Source organism: Gobio gobio (genome assembly GCF_949357685.1).
Source record: "Gobio gobio genome assembly, chromosome: 13".
NCBI classification, from domain to species: Eukaryota; Metazoa; Chordata; class Actinopteri; order Cypriniformes; family Gobionidae; genus Gobio; species Gobio gobio.
Window position 1 is genome coordinate 13,735,950 of NC_137106.1, and position 18,021 is coordinate 13,753,970.

At 37.9% G+C, this 18,021-nt stretch overlaps 1 protein-coding gene across 2 annotated transcripts in view; it reads right to left on the reverse strand.

Moving 5' to 3' along the window:
- The window catches only part of asap3 (ArfGAP with SH3 domain, ankyrin repeat and PH domain 3), a 48,862-nt gene extending 37,839 nt beyond the window's left edge, over window positions 1–11,023 (reverse strand). For both annotated transcript variants that reach the window (XM_079833495.1, XM_079833496.1), the window contains exons 1-2: window positions 10,625–11,023; window positions 441–513 (exon numbers count right to left, since the gene is read on the reverse strand). In XM_079833495.1, coding sequence (XP_079689621.1) covers window positions 441–513; window positions 10,625–10,750 — 199 coding nt within the window. In that variant the 5' untranslated portion in view covers window positions 10,751–11,023. The remainder of the gene's footprint in view (window positions 1–440; window positions 514–10,624) is intronic.
- Between the last annotated feature and the right edge of the window lie 6,998 nt (window positions 11,024–18,021).

Here is an 18,021-nt window from a genome sequence, read left to right on the forward strand (position 1 = left end):
TCCATCCATCTTCCGAACCGCACTGGTCCAGCCCAATATCATGCATACAGGTATAAATGATCCTTTTTAAGATGATTATTATATTGTTTGATTAAGGTTACATGCTAGTTTCCGTAGCAAAGTTCAGGATAAATCTTTTCATTATTACTGGAGCTGCCAAACAGCAAGCACAAACTGCAAAAACGGCAGCCTTTCCGGCGCACTTAGTGTCCGAAATCACTCACTCGTTTTCGAAGTGGACTATATCAGTGGACTAATGTAGGGAATAGTGAATGAGGGTATAGGGGGCGATTTCGGAAACAGCCTAGGAGTTTTGGGCCTTCACTTATTGTTGTGGACAATAGGGGCCTTGGAGTCAAAAGGGAAAAGAATCACTGTACTAGACAAAACAATTAAACAAACAAACAAAAGGAATGCCAAGAATAGAAGACCGCACTCACTGAGTCCAGAGTTGTGGATGGCCTTCACAATTTTCTTCATCCTCTGTAGGGACATCTGGTCCTGCTCTAGAGACTGGTGCAAGACAACAAAGAGATGAGAAAAGACATTAGAATAGAAATTCATCAATGGCATCAACACAAACTACACTCTTTAAATTAATCATTGACAAAAACACGTTTATCTTGTTGCGGGGCAACACTTGACTGATCTTACAAGACAAACATTGACGAATAGTTGTCAAGCTGTCTTTCTATCGCATGTCAGACTGCTGTGATGATGTCAGAACAGGCGAGCTGTAAGGCACAGGTGAATCAAGCCTTACGAAAGACGACAACATCTCTTAATGACTCAGAACAGACACTATTTACAGTAAAGAATTAGTGCAAGAGACAGAAAGCGACACCCCTCCGTGGGAATTTAGACAAGAGTTCAAATATCAGTGGATTGTTGAGATTTGGTCTATTAAGATCACATCAGTTGTTTTACCTCTCTGGTCACAAAGTGTCTGCTCAGAATGTAAACATAAAACTTGAATGTGTATATCATTAGCCTTGTTTACACCTGGTCACTTCATGTGTTTTTACTGACGGTATAGCTATCTGATTTGTTTAAATGGTTCCATTTACACATAAATGCGTCTCCACAAAACGGATAATCCAATCTTTATTGTCCGCGCTATATGCAAATGAATATATGCTATATGCATCAATGAAAGCAACATACACTATATTGCCAAAAGTATTGGGACACCCCTCCAAATCATTGAATTCAGGCGTTTCAATCACTTCCATGGCCACAGGTGTATAAAATCTAGCACCTAGGCATACAGACGCTTCTACAAACATTTGTGAAAGAATGTGTCTCTCAGGAGCTCAGTGAATTCAAGCTGGTACTATGATAGGTTGCCACCTGTGCAATAAGTCCATTTGTGAAATTTCCTCACTACTAAATATTCCACGGTCAACTGTTAGTGGTATTATAACAAAGTGGAAGCAATTGTGAACAACAGCAACTCAGCCATGAAGTGGTAGGCCACGTAAAATCACAGAGTGGGGTCAGCGCATGCAGTGGTGTAAAGCTCGCCGCCACTGGACTCTAGAGCAGTGTTCTCTGGAGTGACGAATCACGCTTCTCTGTCTGGCAATCTGATGGACAAGTCTGGATTTGGTCAAGTCAAGTCAACTTTATTTATATTGCGCTTTTTACAATGCAGATTGTTTCAAGATTGTTTGGTGTTTTCCAGGAGAACGGTACTTGCCTGACTGCATTGTGCCAAGTTTACAGTTTGGTGGAGGGGGGATTATGGTGTGGGGTTGTTTTTCAGGGATTGGGCTTGGCCCCTTAGTTCCAGTGAAAGGAACTCTTAATGCTTCAGCATACCAAGACATTTTGGAAAATTTCATGCTCCCAACTTTGTGTTTGGGGATGGCCCTGTCCTGTTCCAACATGACTGCGCACCAGTGCACAAAGCAAGGTCCATAAGAGCCAGTCCTGATCTCAACCGGATAGAACACCTTTTGGGATGAATTAGAGTGGAGACTGCGAGACATGCCTTCTTGTCCAACATCAGTACCTGACCTCACAAAAGCGCTTCTAGAAGAATGGTCAAAAATTCCCATAAACACACTCCTAAACCTGTGGAAAGCCTTCCCAGAAGGGTTTAAGCTGTTATAGCTGCAAAGGGTGGGCCAACTCCATATTAAACCCTACGGATTAAGAATGGGATGTCATTGAAGTCCATGTGCATGTAAAGGCAGACATCCCAAAACTTTTGCCAATATAGTGTATATGCTGCAGTTTATTAATCATCAGCTAATTTCAAGATCAAAGACCACAATAGGACAGAGTGGCAGCAGCACTGTAAGTGAATTTAGTCTCACTACTTTTAAAGATGATTGTATGATGATTCTATAACAGGTCATATAGCCTATAACACGCTTTCACACATTTATCTTCTTTCTCACATATCTATTTTGGGAGGTTTCAACAACCAGATGCATTTACACTTCATTTGGAACGAGTCTCAAACAACCTACAAGTGGTTTGAGTGATTTACACCTGGTCATTTCACAATCTGATATCAATACGATCAGAGAAAATGCATGAAGGTGTAATCCCATGACCAGGTGTAACCTCACAATGAAGGAGTTTTAAACCATCTAGAGTTTATGACCTTATACTGGCGTCTGCTGCTGTCTGTAAGAGATTGTTTTGTCTGATCAATGCTTAATTAATCAGTGTCAAGACAAAAACATTCTCTGGTTCTGTTGTGTTTTATTTCTGTCTGTAGTTTTTTGGGCAACATCCCAGAGACATGGATTTATGGGAGGCAGTGCTGTGTGACGCAGAATCTCACACACTACACAACAGATAGGTTCATGTTTTAGACACGGGCAGACTGATGGCGCACACATGACTTCTTGTTTACATCAGTATCAGAATATTTCCTCAATCTACAATCTTTTGGTTTCTTTTCTTCTTTTTTAAAAAAAGGAAAAAGCTTGTTTGTGCATGTCCAAAGATGTCTGGGCATGCAGGTTCTCCCAAAGAAACATATGTCCTGCTATATGCACTTTTACTTCCTTGTGCGTTCTGCCCGTTTCCTTGTGAATCCTGGTATGAGGAAAAACCTGAGCAGTGCTTCACCTTTGGGGTTTTTCTTTTTTTTAGCAAAACTATTTAATCAAGTGGTCTTTTAAACAACACTGATAAAACACTTTATCAAAAGACAGTTCCCATGTGCACACACCTAATGCTATCCAAAAAGAAGGTAGGTATACATTTCGAGTTCGTAGTAAACACATTTGAATGTGCCCTATTGAGTGTGTTTGTGGTCAACTCAGGATAACGGTTTTCTCAAAAGGTTTCATTACCATTACATCTAAGACTTCAAAAGTTATGTGTGGGTTTGGGGAGGATCTAAACGCCACACAATGGATGTCAAACGAACAGTAGAGGACTTGTTTTTACACATTGTTTCAACAGCTCATGAAACGAAAATAATTATCTTTGATTTAGCGTCTGAACTAACCGATTCACTGGTTTCTTTAAGGCCTGGTGAAGCATTTGACTTTTTTTGCAGTTACATATTTAGTGAAATTCAATTTATGACTTTTGACAATTTAGCATGTTTTGAGTTATTTATTTAGTATACATTTGTGTTCAGTTTAATGCTGTAACTCCAATCATGCTCCCAACTATTTTATGCCAGATCGATACTGCTATATAACAATAAATTAAATAATCTGATTGTAATGCATTAAAAAAGTTTTCAAAAGAGAAGCTGGATCCTAATTTATCTCAACACTAATTCTTATGAATTATGGCATTATGAACATCAATACAAAAATATTCCATATGTCTGCATCAATGGAACAATAAATACTGCCATCATCATCAGAAGCCATTATGAGCTCCACAGGGGTAGTAGATTGGCAACATTTGGGCACTTTTTACAGTTCAGTGCCCCGTAAAAACAATGCCCTAGCCCAGGGGTGTCCAAACTCGGCCATGGAGGGCCACTGTCCTGCAGAGTTTAGCTCCAACTTGCCTTGACACACCTACCTGGAAGCTTCTAGTATGCCTAGTAAGACCTTGATTAGCTGGTTCAGGTGTGTTTAACTGAGGTTGGAGCTGAACTCTGCATGACAGGAGCAGGATTGGACACCCCTGCCCTAGCCAAACCTCTCAAGCACCAGTCACTTTAGTCTCATTGAACTGGTGACACTAGATATGTGATCCTGTCAGCAAATGAGGGAGTCATCTATACTACGCTCAAAGGGAGTGAGGTCGGCCATAAATAAACGTATTAGTCACATCATATCTGCTGACTGGTGGGTGTGTGCTTACAACTGATGTAAAGTGTAACTTGCACTGTATGGTGCCAAACAAACACACATGCACACACACATAAAGACAAACATAAACAAAGACAAACAAAGCTTCATTTTTTAACTCAATAATTATTCTTAGAGATGCACCAATCGGCCGGCCAGTCAATTTTCCACATACTCTGCCCGGTGACCGGCTGTTCAGTCTCACATCTTACCGATGCAGAGCCGGTCTGTTTGCCAGCGGCACAGGCAATAACGTCAGCTGCACCTTCTCACTCTCTTCTTTCCGACGGTGAAGTGACACACACTCGCGTCCTCTCACTCACTCGTCTCATTAGCTCCGGTTAAATAGTGCTTCTATTGCACAGAATTTTACTAATTCCCGCAGGTTTCGCGCTCACACCACTGATCTGTGTAAGGGGCGCACACATAAAGCCGCCTCTCAAACAGCTTGTGAGTCGCAAAAGTACCACAATGAGTGGCTTACTGCGCTTAAACAGTCAAATAGACACAAAATGATGTCAAACTGCACGTCTTGGCAAGTATGCAGTTAAGTAGTCAGTTTTGGAACGTAAATAATTGAGAAAGATAACGCATGCGGTTTAATAGTATATTGGACCCCGTGCATAAACTCTTAAAGGGTACATAACACTAGGGCTGTAATCAACCAAAGAAAATCTTGGTCGACTGAAGTCCTGAAATTTTCGACTAAAAATCGACTAAAAATGACGTTAGGAAAAAAAACATTAAATTAATAAGCTGCGCACTGTGCGCAGTACTTGTAGCCTTGTTGTCTGCATAAATGAATTATAAATAAACATAAAAAACTAGTAGGCTATTTGCAGTATATTAAATAGTTTTTGAGCTGATTATTTTGCACTGAAATGAGTCTGACACACGAGTCTGTCGGCTCTGACAGCGTTGCATCACGTGCACCTGCGCAATATCATAGCCTATGATTTCCCAAAATATAGTACTAATGTCAACTAGATATCATCACAAGAACTTTTGAGGAATATGCAACATAATTTAGACAATTGTTTTTGTCATATGTATTATAATAACTGACAGACACTATCATTTCAGCCGCTCTGTGCAGCTCAAACAGGAGCTGAGCTCAGCTTCGCGGCGGAGACACGAATAGACTATTAACTTAAAGCTTTTACTCTTAAACACAAAAGGCACGTCCACTTTAATAAAAAATGAATATTTATTAAACAAGCCAGATCAAGAGCAGAAAAAACGCTCTCACAATTAAATAAATAATATAAGTTACAGAAAACTAGCCTTCTTCAATCTGTCTGTCTTCTCCAGTGGGTTGGGCTAATCCAAAAGTGAAAACAATGGGGGTGTTCTGAAGACATACTGTTACCTGTGAAACAGGGGTGCTCTGAAAACACCCCCATTAGCAATTAGTGCTTTCCACCTGATGAAATGAACGCGGCGCGGCAAAACTGATGAAATGAACGCGGCAAAACGGACAGTACAGATCCACTTTTGCGGCACGACTGAAGCGTGGTGTTGTGACGCTTCCCCTCATGTGTATGTTGATGGGCGTTCCTCAAGTTTACCGCTATGGGTGTGCGTTTCAGCCAGCGGGGAATGAAAAACAAAGGACCGGCGAGAGACTTCTCTTCGCCAGTTGGTTGGGCTAATCCAAAAGAAGTGAAAACAATGGGGGTGTTCTGAAGGCAGACTGATACCTGTGAAACAGGGGTGCTCTAAAAACACCCCCATTAGCAATTAGTGCTTTTCACCTGAATAAATGAACGCGGCGCAGCAAAACTGATTAAATGAACGCGGCAAAAACTAATTAAATGAACGCTGCAAAAAATCGACCAATCAAAATTTTGGTCGAGCCAGAACGTATTGACCAATAATCGACTAATCGACTGGGAGATTACAGCCCTACATAACACACGTTTATCTCATGTTAATCTTGAGTACCTATAGAATAGTATTGCATCCTTCATATCTCCGAAGAGTCTTTAGTTATCGTATTTATAAAAGACATATGCTGTACCGATTATTTACGAAAACAGCTGAGCTCATGTAGGCGTGCAGTGTAGGGCCCTATAAAATCTGTTTAATTTTTTCCTAAATTCCGTTTTATTTTTCCCAAAATTCCGTTTTTTCAGTTTTAATTTGTGCAAATTCCTTTTTTTCCATTTTAATTTTTGGAAATTCAGTAGTTTTTTTTACCCTTTACTGTTATTTTAGTCGTAAAAAGAGTGTGCTTTTAATGTTAATATAATAGAAAAACATAAAATAGAAATGACATTAAATTTATTGAGGTAACAAACATCACATTTACTCAGTACTTTGCATGATAACATAACACTGCACTTTTTAAGTACTTCAAGTCACAACAAAATATTAATGGTTATGAGCTTTAAACTGTCCAGTAAAATAAATTATATTAGTTTAAATGGAAGTGCTCCATTAGCTTTTTCTTTCAAGTAAAGAAAATAGGACCAAAAAATATGTTTTAATTAAAAACAGGGCAAAATACAGCAAGTACTCCCTGAGTTATGAAATTAAAGTTGACTTTGTCATCATATAACAGAACAAAACAAAAGTTCACCTGACACATAAAAGTCCCGCGGGAACTGCTCGGCTCGGTACTGAGGGCTTAGCGTTGTGTTTCTTAACTTTTTCGCCGATGAAAGCAAAGCCGTGGAGAGCCGCTTCGCAATACTTTTATTGTTTTGAGGGGGAGCTGAAATGACGGGAGGGGTTGTGTTGCCCAGATTTGCTTTCCCCGGTCTGCATTTTCCCCAGACATACGTTCTTCTCCCACACAAAACTCTCTCAAAAAAATGTATTCCAAATACTTAAAATTCTGGGAAATTCCACGTTAATATGCCAATTCCGCGATTCCGTCCGCGATTCCATGATCGCGGAAATTATAGGGCCCTAGCAGTGGACGGAGCTAAAGAGTCACGAGCACACACACACACACAATACATCATGGCATAACTTTCGATTCACTATACGTTCGTGTTGTTTACATTATATGTAATTGATTGCCGATTGCCCACAAAACACAGACATTTGATGCAGTTTCACTCACTGCGGTTTCGTCTCATGACCGGGAACAAACAAACACACTTGCAGAACTCTGTTGCTGCTCCGGAAAAACAAACTGCATCCATGTTTCCTTAACACTGGGTTATTTGGGAAGTTGAACAAGGTTATCTTTCCCTCACAACCAAAAACACACTTCTTTAGTGACATTGTTGATTTCTTGGTCTAAAAACAAAATGACAGCGCTGTCGACGGCTTCCATAATCCGAACGAACGATGCTTGTTGATTGGCGGGCTCTTGCTCTCGCTCTGGTTGATGTGCGCACACACTCATCTGGGAGAAGTGCCCATACAAGCAATTCCGCCCTTTATCACGTCATACAGGGCCACACTCGAAAATTATCTTTCCGAAACTTATTTGAATCCTGAAGGAGTGTATTCGGCACAGAAATACTGTGTCATACGTCCAACTCGTTCTCTGCTCTTTACTGAATAACTTTAGCAACTTTGATTGCAAGCATTAATCTGTATTTAATTTTTACAATGAAAACTATTCAGTGCCATTTTATAACTATAATATTATTTATTTTTATAATAATATTATTATTTTATTACTTTAATTTCTGTAGTATTTCTTACCTGAATCTGTTAGACCCACCTGAAATACGTAACGCCGTGTTTATTTCATATCACTTTATTCTATTGCATTTATTAGCGCTGTTGTTTGCAATTTGTTTATTTGTTCTTATTTTAATACTTTTTACTTGTGTTTTTTAAGAAAATTTTATTTAGTTTCTTTATGTTGTCAATTATAGTTCTTAAAAAGAAAATTGAAATCTGCAAAAATTGATATCAGAAGAATTGATATTTTATGTATTATTCTTACATAAAAAAAACGGAATTAGGCCAAGAAAATTGTAATCAGAAGTGTGTGCTGCAAACTCCTCTGTCCTTGTGTGATCCAGTCGTTTCTGTCCATCTGTGGCCTCCTCCAGATCAACCAACATATTGCCAGCCTTAGCCAGAGTTTCAGCAAATGGAAACATAAACATACTTTGTCTCTCAAACCCAAACAAGCCTTCAAACGCTGACCTTCATGAAAACACACTCCGTTACACACACATGTTGCATTAAACACCACTTTGAAGCTGTAGAAAAGACTGTAACACACACTCACGACTTGATATATTTGCACAAGTAATCTGGACACACACTGCATATCTGTTCCATCAGGAACTGAGAGGACTGAATTTATAATCCTGGGGGGAAAAAATACTACCACACATGCAGTAGTTGACTCATTCAAGGAAAGATAGTTACTTCCAGTCTTCTCTTATAACACCTAACTAGTTTCATAACCACTTGAGTTGCTTAAGTTCTGCTTAAAGGCATAGTTCACTCCAAATGCTCATCATTTACCAAACTATAGTTTACTCATCATCCTGTCATACCAAACTTGTTTGACACAATTGGTTTCCTCTAAAAGGATGTCCAAGCTGCTTTTTTCTCCATGGTGATCATGATTGTCCCTGGTCTCCATCTACTTTCACTGAATGAAAAAAGCAACTGCTAAATATCTCCTTTTGTGGTTCATATAAAGAAAGCCATACAAGATTTAAACAAGGGCAGTCAGACTGAAACGGATTTCCAAAAATGGATTTCATACCACATATTTCATGTGATTTTTTTGCCATTCACACTTGCTAAATCTGATTGAATATCAATCGGACAAGCACAAAAATCGGATTTGGACTGACAGTTTGAACAAGGCCAAAGTGATCTCTCTCGACAAATAAAATAAAATATAAATCAATAAAAGTTGAGGGTGGGGATTGTGTGATTTCTTAGCATTTTAATTTAGATTAGAGTTAGATTATTTTAATATATTAAAATAATGTATTAATTTAAATAGTTAATTTAAATAATGAACTAATTTAAATAAATCAATATTGTGAACATTTATAGACATTCTGCTATGGTAGTTTGTATTTTTGGGTTTTAAAATATGTTTTTTTTCCCCTTCCTTCCTGTCCTTAAAGCATTAGTTAACGCCAAAATGAAAATTTCCTGATAATTTACTCACCCCAATCTCATCCAAGATGTTCATGTCTTTCTTTCTTCAGTCGAAAAGAAATTAAGTATTTTGAAGAAAACCTTTTTAAAAACGTAAATTATCAGGAAATTTTCATTTTGGGGTGAACTTTAACATCAACCTGCCAAGAGACTACGGATGAAAATTAGCCTACAGTGTTGGCTAAATCTGGCGCATTTTACATTTTTACAATATTGTTGTGTATTATTAATGTGTATTATCCCTGAATGAATTAATAGTTAGTTAGTTAGTTAGTTAGTTAGTTAGTTAGTTAGTTAGTTAGTTAGTTAGTTGTCATCATGTGGACCACTGGAAGTTTTCTGCGGCCGGAACCACTACTCTAAAGAACTGCTGAAACCATTTCCCATGAAAAAGCCGAAAATAAATGAAAGGCTTCCACTGTCCCGACATGCCCAGCGTTTTCACTTGCTGGCAGAGTTTCTCTATTCTCCATTAATATCCACACAAATGCCTATAGAGGAGCTGGCAGCTAAAGTTAGGTTTATAAGTCCTGTACTGAGTCTGTTATCAGTTTTACTTCTCTTTAATTATCTACATTAACTCTATTCCTCAATGAAATATGATGCAGCTGTGAAGAACTGTGTGGTTACTCTGTGTTTGTACCCCTGTCATTTCAATCTCACTGCAACTCCTCATTATAAAAATCCCTGAGCAAGTTGGACACTTAAAAACAGTCTGTCCTGTGCCTTACCTGACTCCTAACCACAACACGAGCCCATAACATGTGCAATGATGCATTCAAACCACTAGTGTTTTAAAAAAGATTCAGTAGCAACAGGTTACTAAAAGGAAAAAGGTAGTTCTGTTGTTCACACAGGTGTCCTAGAATAGTAACAACAAGTAGGTCACATTACCTAGGCTTCTGGACGTGGACCACTAACCTTAGCAACCAGAAAGTGCATAAATACATTTCTTTCCACAGATTATCCTCAGTCCCAGATAAATTACTGTTATAGATTCAAAGGTCGCACTGACTGAAAACAATTTAATAATTAAAAGATCGTCCATTGTATTGCCCTACGAAGTAGGCTAACTCCAGACAACTATGTAACCAAAATGTTATTTAGTTCGGCAAAACTCAAAATAATACTATGTGTCTCATGTTAGAAGATTTTGAAATCTGTGCACGTAACATGTTTAGACACACATAGATTGAAAGACAGGGATTCGCTCAGGTGTTGTCCACCTGCACACAGGTAAACACCCTTACCTCTTCGAGCGCGGCCACGGTGCTCCGACAGTCGCTCATTTTAGACTGAAATCCAGAAGTTCCCGGGGACGATATGTCCTCTTTAGCCAAAGAAACGAAATCCGATATACTTATCTTCTCCGGCATGTTTTTAACTGTACCAATCGCTTAAAATCCCAGCAAACGCAGTACACCTCAAGATCAAGCAAAGTGCATCTCCATAAAGTTCTTTAAATCCACAACCACGCGTGATTGCCAAAGCAGGGGAAATAAACGTTGTTTCATATCTGCAACCAAGTGTGAAAACGTCGGTCTTCTCTGTGTTCCGCCTTGCGAGAGAGTCGGTAAAGTTTCACTGCGCCCTCGGTCAACTTTCTTTCTCTTGTGCCGCGCCAGCGTTCAATAGCGCGTGCCGCGTCCAGGCTGTGAGGGAGAGAGAGGGGAGGGAGTCATTCCATCATCACGTGGGAATGTTTGTATTCACTGACGAAATGAATAAAGCGCGCGGAGAAAGAATGGGTTTTATATTCATTTTGTGGATGTTGGAATGAAACGTTAACCCATGAATGTAACTTAATTGTATGTTAATTAATTAAATGAAAATGAATCATAGTTTAAACTTATATTAAATGCAATTACTTGAACTTTAAGGGATATTTCACCCAAAAATGAACCCCATGATTTACTCACCCTCACACGCCATCCAAGGTGTATATGACATTCTTCTTTCAGACGAATAAAATATGAGTTATAAAACATTTCCTAGTTAATCCAAGCATTATAAGGGCAGCGAATGGCAAAATTTGAAGCCCAAAAAAGTGCACCCACCCATTATAAACGTAATCCATAAGGCTTCAGGAGGTTAACAAAGGCCTTCTTCTGAAGTGAATAGATGGATTTGTGTAAGAAAAAATATCCATAACACGTTATAAAGTAAAATATCTGCAGAGGCGGACAGTACTTAAGTATTTTTACTTTTTACTCCAGTACATTTTTAAAGTAGGCTATATATTTTATCAGTGTTTTTCTTTGGAAAACTTTTAATTCATTACATTCCAAAGCATAATTTATAATGTCATACCTTTTACTGCACTAAATTTCATAAATAAAAGTTGTAGGTTTTTTTTATACCTTGAATAGCCTACTTAATTAAATTAAAAATATAGTACTTTCTTACTTGTACTCAAGTAAAATTTTAATTACTTTTACTTGAGTAAAAGTATACAATACAACATTTTTAATGTAATTACGTATTAAATGATATTCAATATGAAACATAGTGCAGTAAAAAGTAAAATATTTTGTTTTGGAAGGTTGTGAAGTAAAAGTTTTCCAAAGAAGAACACTGATAAAGTACATCTACTTGAAAAATAAAATTACTTGGAAAGTAAAAATACTTAAGTAGGCCTACTGTCCATCTCTGAATATCTGAAAAATGATTGACCCACTTAAGGAGGTAAATAAGTATATTTATATGTAATAATGACTTATATTACCTTTGAAATATGGTTAGTGTACTTATTATTTTATTTTTTGCTAGTTTTTTTTATGTAGGCTACTTTTATAAGTGCACTAATAAAAGTCCTAATTTTCAGGTGACAGGTTTTTTTGTAAATGACATAAAACTGAACATGTTTTTAAATTGCTTTCCTGTAGGTTTTTGTCTTTTGTTTCTTTTTGTAATTTGGTTGTATAGACAGTTGTTTAGTGCATTGTGTACTTCATCCAGCAGACCTTAAATGGTGTGGCGCCATTGAAAAGGGTTGTGCACTTTCCCTCTTATTCAGGTGACAATGCAGATAAGCCATTTCCTTATACACACTACGTGTGCCTGAATGAACACGCTTCGTCTGTTTCAGTCTAAAGTTTAAACGAAACCCACCCCTGAGAAAAGAAATCAAAAGATTGCTTCACTAACACAATTGGCATCCTTTCCAATCATTTGCAGCCTTAATATTTGAAAAGACATATTGAATAGTGCTTCTATGCTTCAGGGCAGCAGTGCTTTGTACTTATGTTCCATGGTGTCCTGAATAAGCTTTTTTATAAGACACATATTAAGAATTGTTTCATCCACCTTTACTTCAGGCATGCTGGTTCTTCCTTTAGCCTTTGAAAAGCTGCACCTCACCAGCCTCTAACAATACAGTATACTATTACTTTTTATGTAATGTGCTGCACAGGTATCAGCTCTTACTTTATCCCCCTATATGTACAAGAATTTCATAGTGTATAATTTTATTATTAGCTTGAAGAAATAAGTTAGACTCTTCTGGACAGCATTTTGTTCATCATTGCAAATCAAAGCATGAAAAGACCGTTTACAGAGTCATAAGGCTCTGTCTGCATGAAAACAGCATTCCTGAACTGTGTTTGTTTCCTGTTTTCTGTCTTATTTTTTAAGGATTGAATTTAAAGAAAAACTGATTAAATTCATGTCGCTATCTATCTAAAATGAAGTGATTTATGCACAATGTAAACCCTAATGCTCAAAATAATTCATTGGTTTGAGTATGATAAACTTATACAAATGATAGTTAATCAAATGAACTTTTATGACTATTTAAAACTTTCTTTGTCTTTTGAGTTCACAAAACTGACACATTTTAAGTAATCTGAATTGTTTAATTGTTTCTTTTATCTAGACATAATTTTAACTGAAACTGGGCTGGGATTTCCATTTCCCAGCATGCTTTGCCATGACACTTGAAAGGGTGAGTAAATGCTAACATAAAGTGTTATATAATGTATATATTTTATATATATTTGTGTTTAATGTTTAGTTATGCTAAGTTAGAAGAGTTTCTGCTATGTTGTTTTTCTGGGGGTTACCATCAGGCGACGAGTGGGGGCATGAGCCTGGTTTGAGAACAGATATACAGTGCAGCCGTAAAAGTATTCACAGCACTTTTTCCACATTTTCTTATGTTACAGCCTTATTCCAAAATGGATTAAATTAATTATTTTCCTCAAAATTCTACAAACAATACCCCATAATGACAACGTGAAAAACGGCTGTTTGAAATCTTGGCAAATGTATTAAAAATAAAGGTCCAGAACGTTCTGGAGCAGGTTTTCATCAAGGATGTCTCTGTACATTGCTGCATTCATCTTTCCCTCGATCCTGACAAGTCTCCAGTTCCTGACGCTGAAAAACATCCCCACAGCATGATGCTGCCACCACCATGCTTCACTGTAGGAATGGTTTTGGCCAGGTGATGAGCGGTGCCTGGTTTCCTCCAGACATGACACTTACCATTCAGGCCAAAGAGTTCAATCTGTGTTTCCTCAGACCAGAGAATTTTGTTTCTCATGGTCTGAGAGTCCTTCAGGTGCCTTTTGGCAAACTCCAGGTGGGCTCTCATGTGGCTTTTACTGAGGAGTGTCTTCCGTCTGGCCACTCTACCACACAGGCCTGATTGGTGGAGTGCTGCAGAGATGGTTGTTCTTCTGGAAGGTTCTCCTCTTTCCACAGAGAAACGCTGGAGCTCTGTCAGAGTGACCATCGGGTTCTTGGTCACCTCCTTGACTAAGGCCCTTCTCCCCCGATCGCTCAGTTTGGCCGGGCGGCCAGCTCTAGGAAGAGTCCTGGTGGTTCCAAACTTCTTCCATTTACGGATGATGGAGGCCACTGTGCTCATTGGGACCTTCAATGCTGCAGACATTTTTCTGTACCCTTTCCCAGATCTGTGCCTCAATACAATCCTGTCTCGGAAGTCTACAGACAATTCCTTGGACTTCATGGCTTGGTTTGTGCTCTGACATGCACTGTTAACTGTGGGGCCTTATATAGACATGTGTGTGCCTTTCCAAATCATGTCCAATCAACTGAATTTACCACAGGTGGCCTCCAATTAAGTTGTAGAACCATCTCAAGGATGATCAGTGGAAACAGGATGCACCTGAGCTCAATTTCGAATGCCATGGCAACGGCTGTGAATACTTATGTACATGTGATTTTTAAAAATGTTTTATTTGTATTAAATTTGCAAAGATTTCAAACAAACTTCTTTCACGTTGTCATTATGGGTATTGTTTGTAGAATTTGGAGCAAAATAATGAATTTAATCCATTTTGGAATAAGGCTGTAACATAGCAAAATGTGGAAAAGTGAAGCGCTGTGAATACTTTCCAAATGCATTGTATGTTAAATGTTTTTTTATTGCTGTACTCGTTCTGCAATTGCTATGCTATGCTAATGCTATCAAAGTATCTTGTTACCAATTAGCAAATTAGTATTTACTGAATTAGCTAGTTAAAGCTAGCCAAGTTTCCACTACTAAAAATATTTAAAGTGCATTTAAATTTTAGGATAAATGTATGCATTAGCACTTAAATATTTAAAATGTATGAGTAGTTCTGTCCTTAATCTTTGAATTTCTTAACTTAAAAATTTGGATGTAACTGATTACCTCAACATTTCTGAGGTTTGCCAACTTATTCAGGTTTACAGTGCAATGCAGAATTGTTTATCCTGTGAGGATCAGGTAAAATGACCTCAGGTCAAACTTCGTTCAGGCATGCAAGAAAATAAACATAACATTAATCATTCAAAAGATTAAACCCAAATAAATTAAGTTGGTTTAGTGACCTTAATTTAAAAAAGTACACCCCATCCTCCCAAACGCAATGCGTTCCCTCACTCACACAGTGTTTTCTTTATATTCTGTGTAGCTTCATGAGTTATTGTTGATGTAATGGTGGTTTTGTGGCCAAACAATACTCTCTTTCTCCCCCTGGCCATGGCCCCTTTTTGTGTGGCTGCTTTGTGAAAGTGTCTGAGCAAGAGATGTTGCGTTTAACTGGGTGGACGTCACTCTGGGGGAGAAGAAGGAAAGTGGGTGAAAGAGAGAAAGGAAGTATGAGTTTGACAAAGCCATTTTTTGAAAACGTTCACAATAGGTTCATCAGGCGAGGTCTAGTCTGTCCTCTGGACCACCCTTTTTATCTATCCCCTTTTTCCCTCATCTTCTCCACCTCACAACAATATTTAAAAATTGCCGTGGCCACAATGTGCTGCATGTTTACTGGCCTTTGTCTGTCCACCATTGTTCACATGCGTCTGAGGGCTGGATCAAGAATGGGGCGGAATCTGTGGCTGCAGAACGAAAACTGAGGCGTGTTCCAGGAAAGGTTACAGCTCAGACCAGAAGGATTCCCAGCAGAGGGCAGCCCCTCCCATCCACACGGCCAAGATCTGTTGACTCTAGAACAGGAGAACTGGAGAAGGATCATTTATCCTGTCTTGTCAGCCCAGGGAGGCCACGTTTACAGTAAAACACTACAAGAGAGAGAAGATAGCAAATATATCTTAGAGGGAAGATAGGAGGAATAGAACCAGTTGAATTGGGATGAAGACATGAAAACAACTATAACACTCCCTACGCAGAATTACCACCCAAACTAGTCATAGGATCCTCCCTTAAAGTCTTATTTCATCACAGTGTGTTTATGAACCAGTTTAGTAGCAACTCTTGTATTTAATGACAGACTGGTGTAAACAGTTACTGTTTTACTTCAAGGTTATAAATGTGTTTTCTGCGAGGGTGTGACAGTCTGTCTGGGGAAATTCAAAATCCTCCTCTGGAAACCTTCCTGTGTGATGTTTCCATTTGAATTAAGGGTGTACAGACTTCACATGCATTTTATTATTATAATTATACATGGGTCTGCCCTATAAACAAATATTCACCTCACAGATTGTTTTGAAAAAGCTTTCACTGAATAATTAAAGGAAATTTCCTTACTCATGTCTTGAACCACAGTATTACAATATCTATGAGATGAGGTATTCTGGTAATATTGTAGGCCTAACTGTAAATTCGATTTGATTTCAGTGATATAATCAATTGCGATTAGATGGTCACTTATTTTGGACAAGCTAAAATATTAAGAGATTACACTTTGTTTTTTTTAGGCCAAATGAAAAGAGGTCAACATCCAAGTAAAAAAGTGAGCACCAAAATCAATTGTGTTAACATAAAAAAAAGCTCTGTGTGTGGTCTCCCATGATGCAGTTAAAGTGAATTAGAAAAGCAGGTCATAACGTGCCTGACGGAAACAGACAAGAGATTTGATTGTCATCTCGTCACAACATTACATGGCTTTAACTAATCTGTGCTAAAAGCGACAGGCTGTGACACATGAATAGCCTACTTCCAAATGTGACAGTAAAATGATTTTATTTACATGTACTCTAACATTCAAAAGTTTGAAGTCACTAAGATGTAAGAAGTCTCTTATGCTCACCAAGGCTGCATTATTTGATCAAATAAAATATCACCCAAAAATTAAAATGATCCAATGATTTACTCTCCCTCAAGTCATCCTAGGTGTGTATGACATTCTTCTTTCAGACGAATACAATCAGTTATATATCAATCGGAGTTCTATATTGAACTTGCGCAGAAAATGGAAAGTGTAGCGCCTCACGCAGTTCAAAACGCTTACGCTACGTTCAACGTCGTTTTCGCACCAGTTACGCTTTCTTCGTTAGTTGAATACGGAAGGCAGTCTGCCAGAAGTTAGATATTTTACTTTATAACGTGTTAAATATGGATATTTTTCCTACAAAACCCATCGATTCACTCCAGAAGGCCTTTATTAACCCCATTGGAGCCGTGTGGAGTACTTTTATAATGGATGGATGCACTTTTTTGGGCTGCCATTATAATGGAAGAGCCAGGACATTTAATATAACTCTGATTGTATTCGCCTGAAAGAAGAAAGTCATATACACCTAGGATGGCTTGAGGGTGAGTAAATCATGGGCTAATTTTCATTTTGGGTTAAATATTAAATATTATTACAATTCAAATTTTAAAAATGCAATATATTCCTGTGATGGTAAAGCTTAATTATTTAGACTTCATTGTCATATGATCCTTCAGTAATAATTCTAATATGCAGATTATTCAGGATTCTTTAACATACTGTATATAAAGTTCAAACAAATATCTTTTGAAAAATCTCTTTTTGCTGCATAGTTTTTTTTTAAATTAACTGACCCTAAATTTTTGAACAGTAGTATATATATTCTAAAAAAAAACATTTTTTAAAATTTACTACCAGAACCAATGATTTAAAAAAATAACCATGTTTTTCTGATGGCATTAGTTGCCAGTGACTAAGCATGTAAAATTGTGTAACTGTAACATTGTCAGACAACTTGGAATTGCAGCCATTTATCCATCAGATTTATCTGTCTGATTTGTGTCAGTCTTGATGTCTGTGTCCTTTTCACCAACTTATCTTTTTTGGTATTTCCTGTCTGTGCAGGTGAACCCTGCAGGTCATCGACTTGTGAAAAATGCAGTTCAACTAAAATATTGTTACTGCACCTGCATACATCCACGTGGAAGTGTGTTTGCACATAACACAAGAGCAACTGTAACTTTGAAAGAAAATGCTTGTACGTA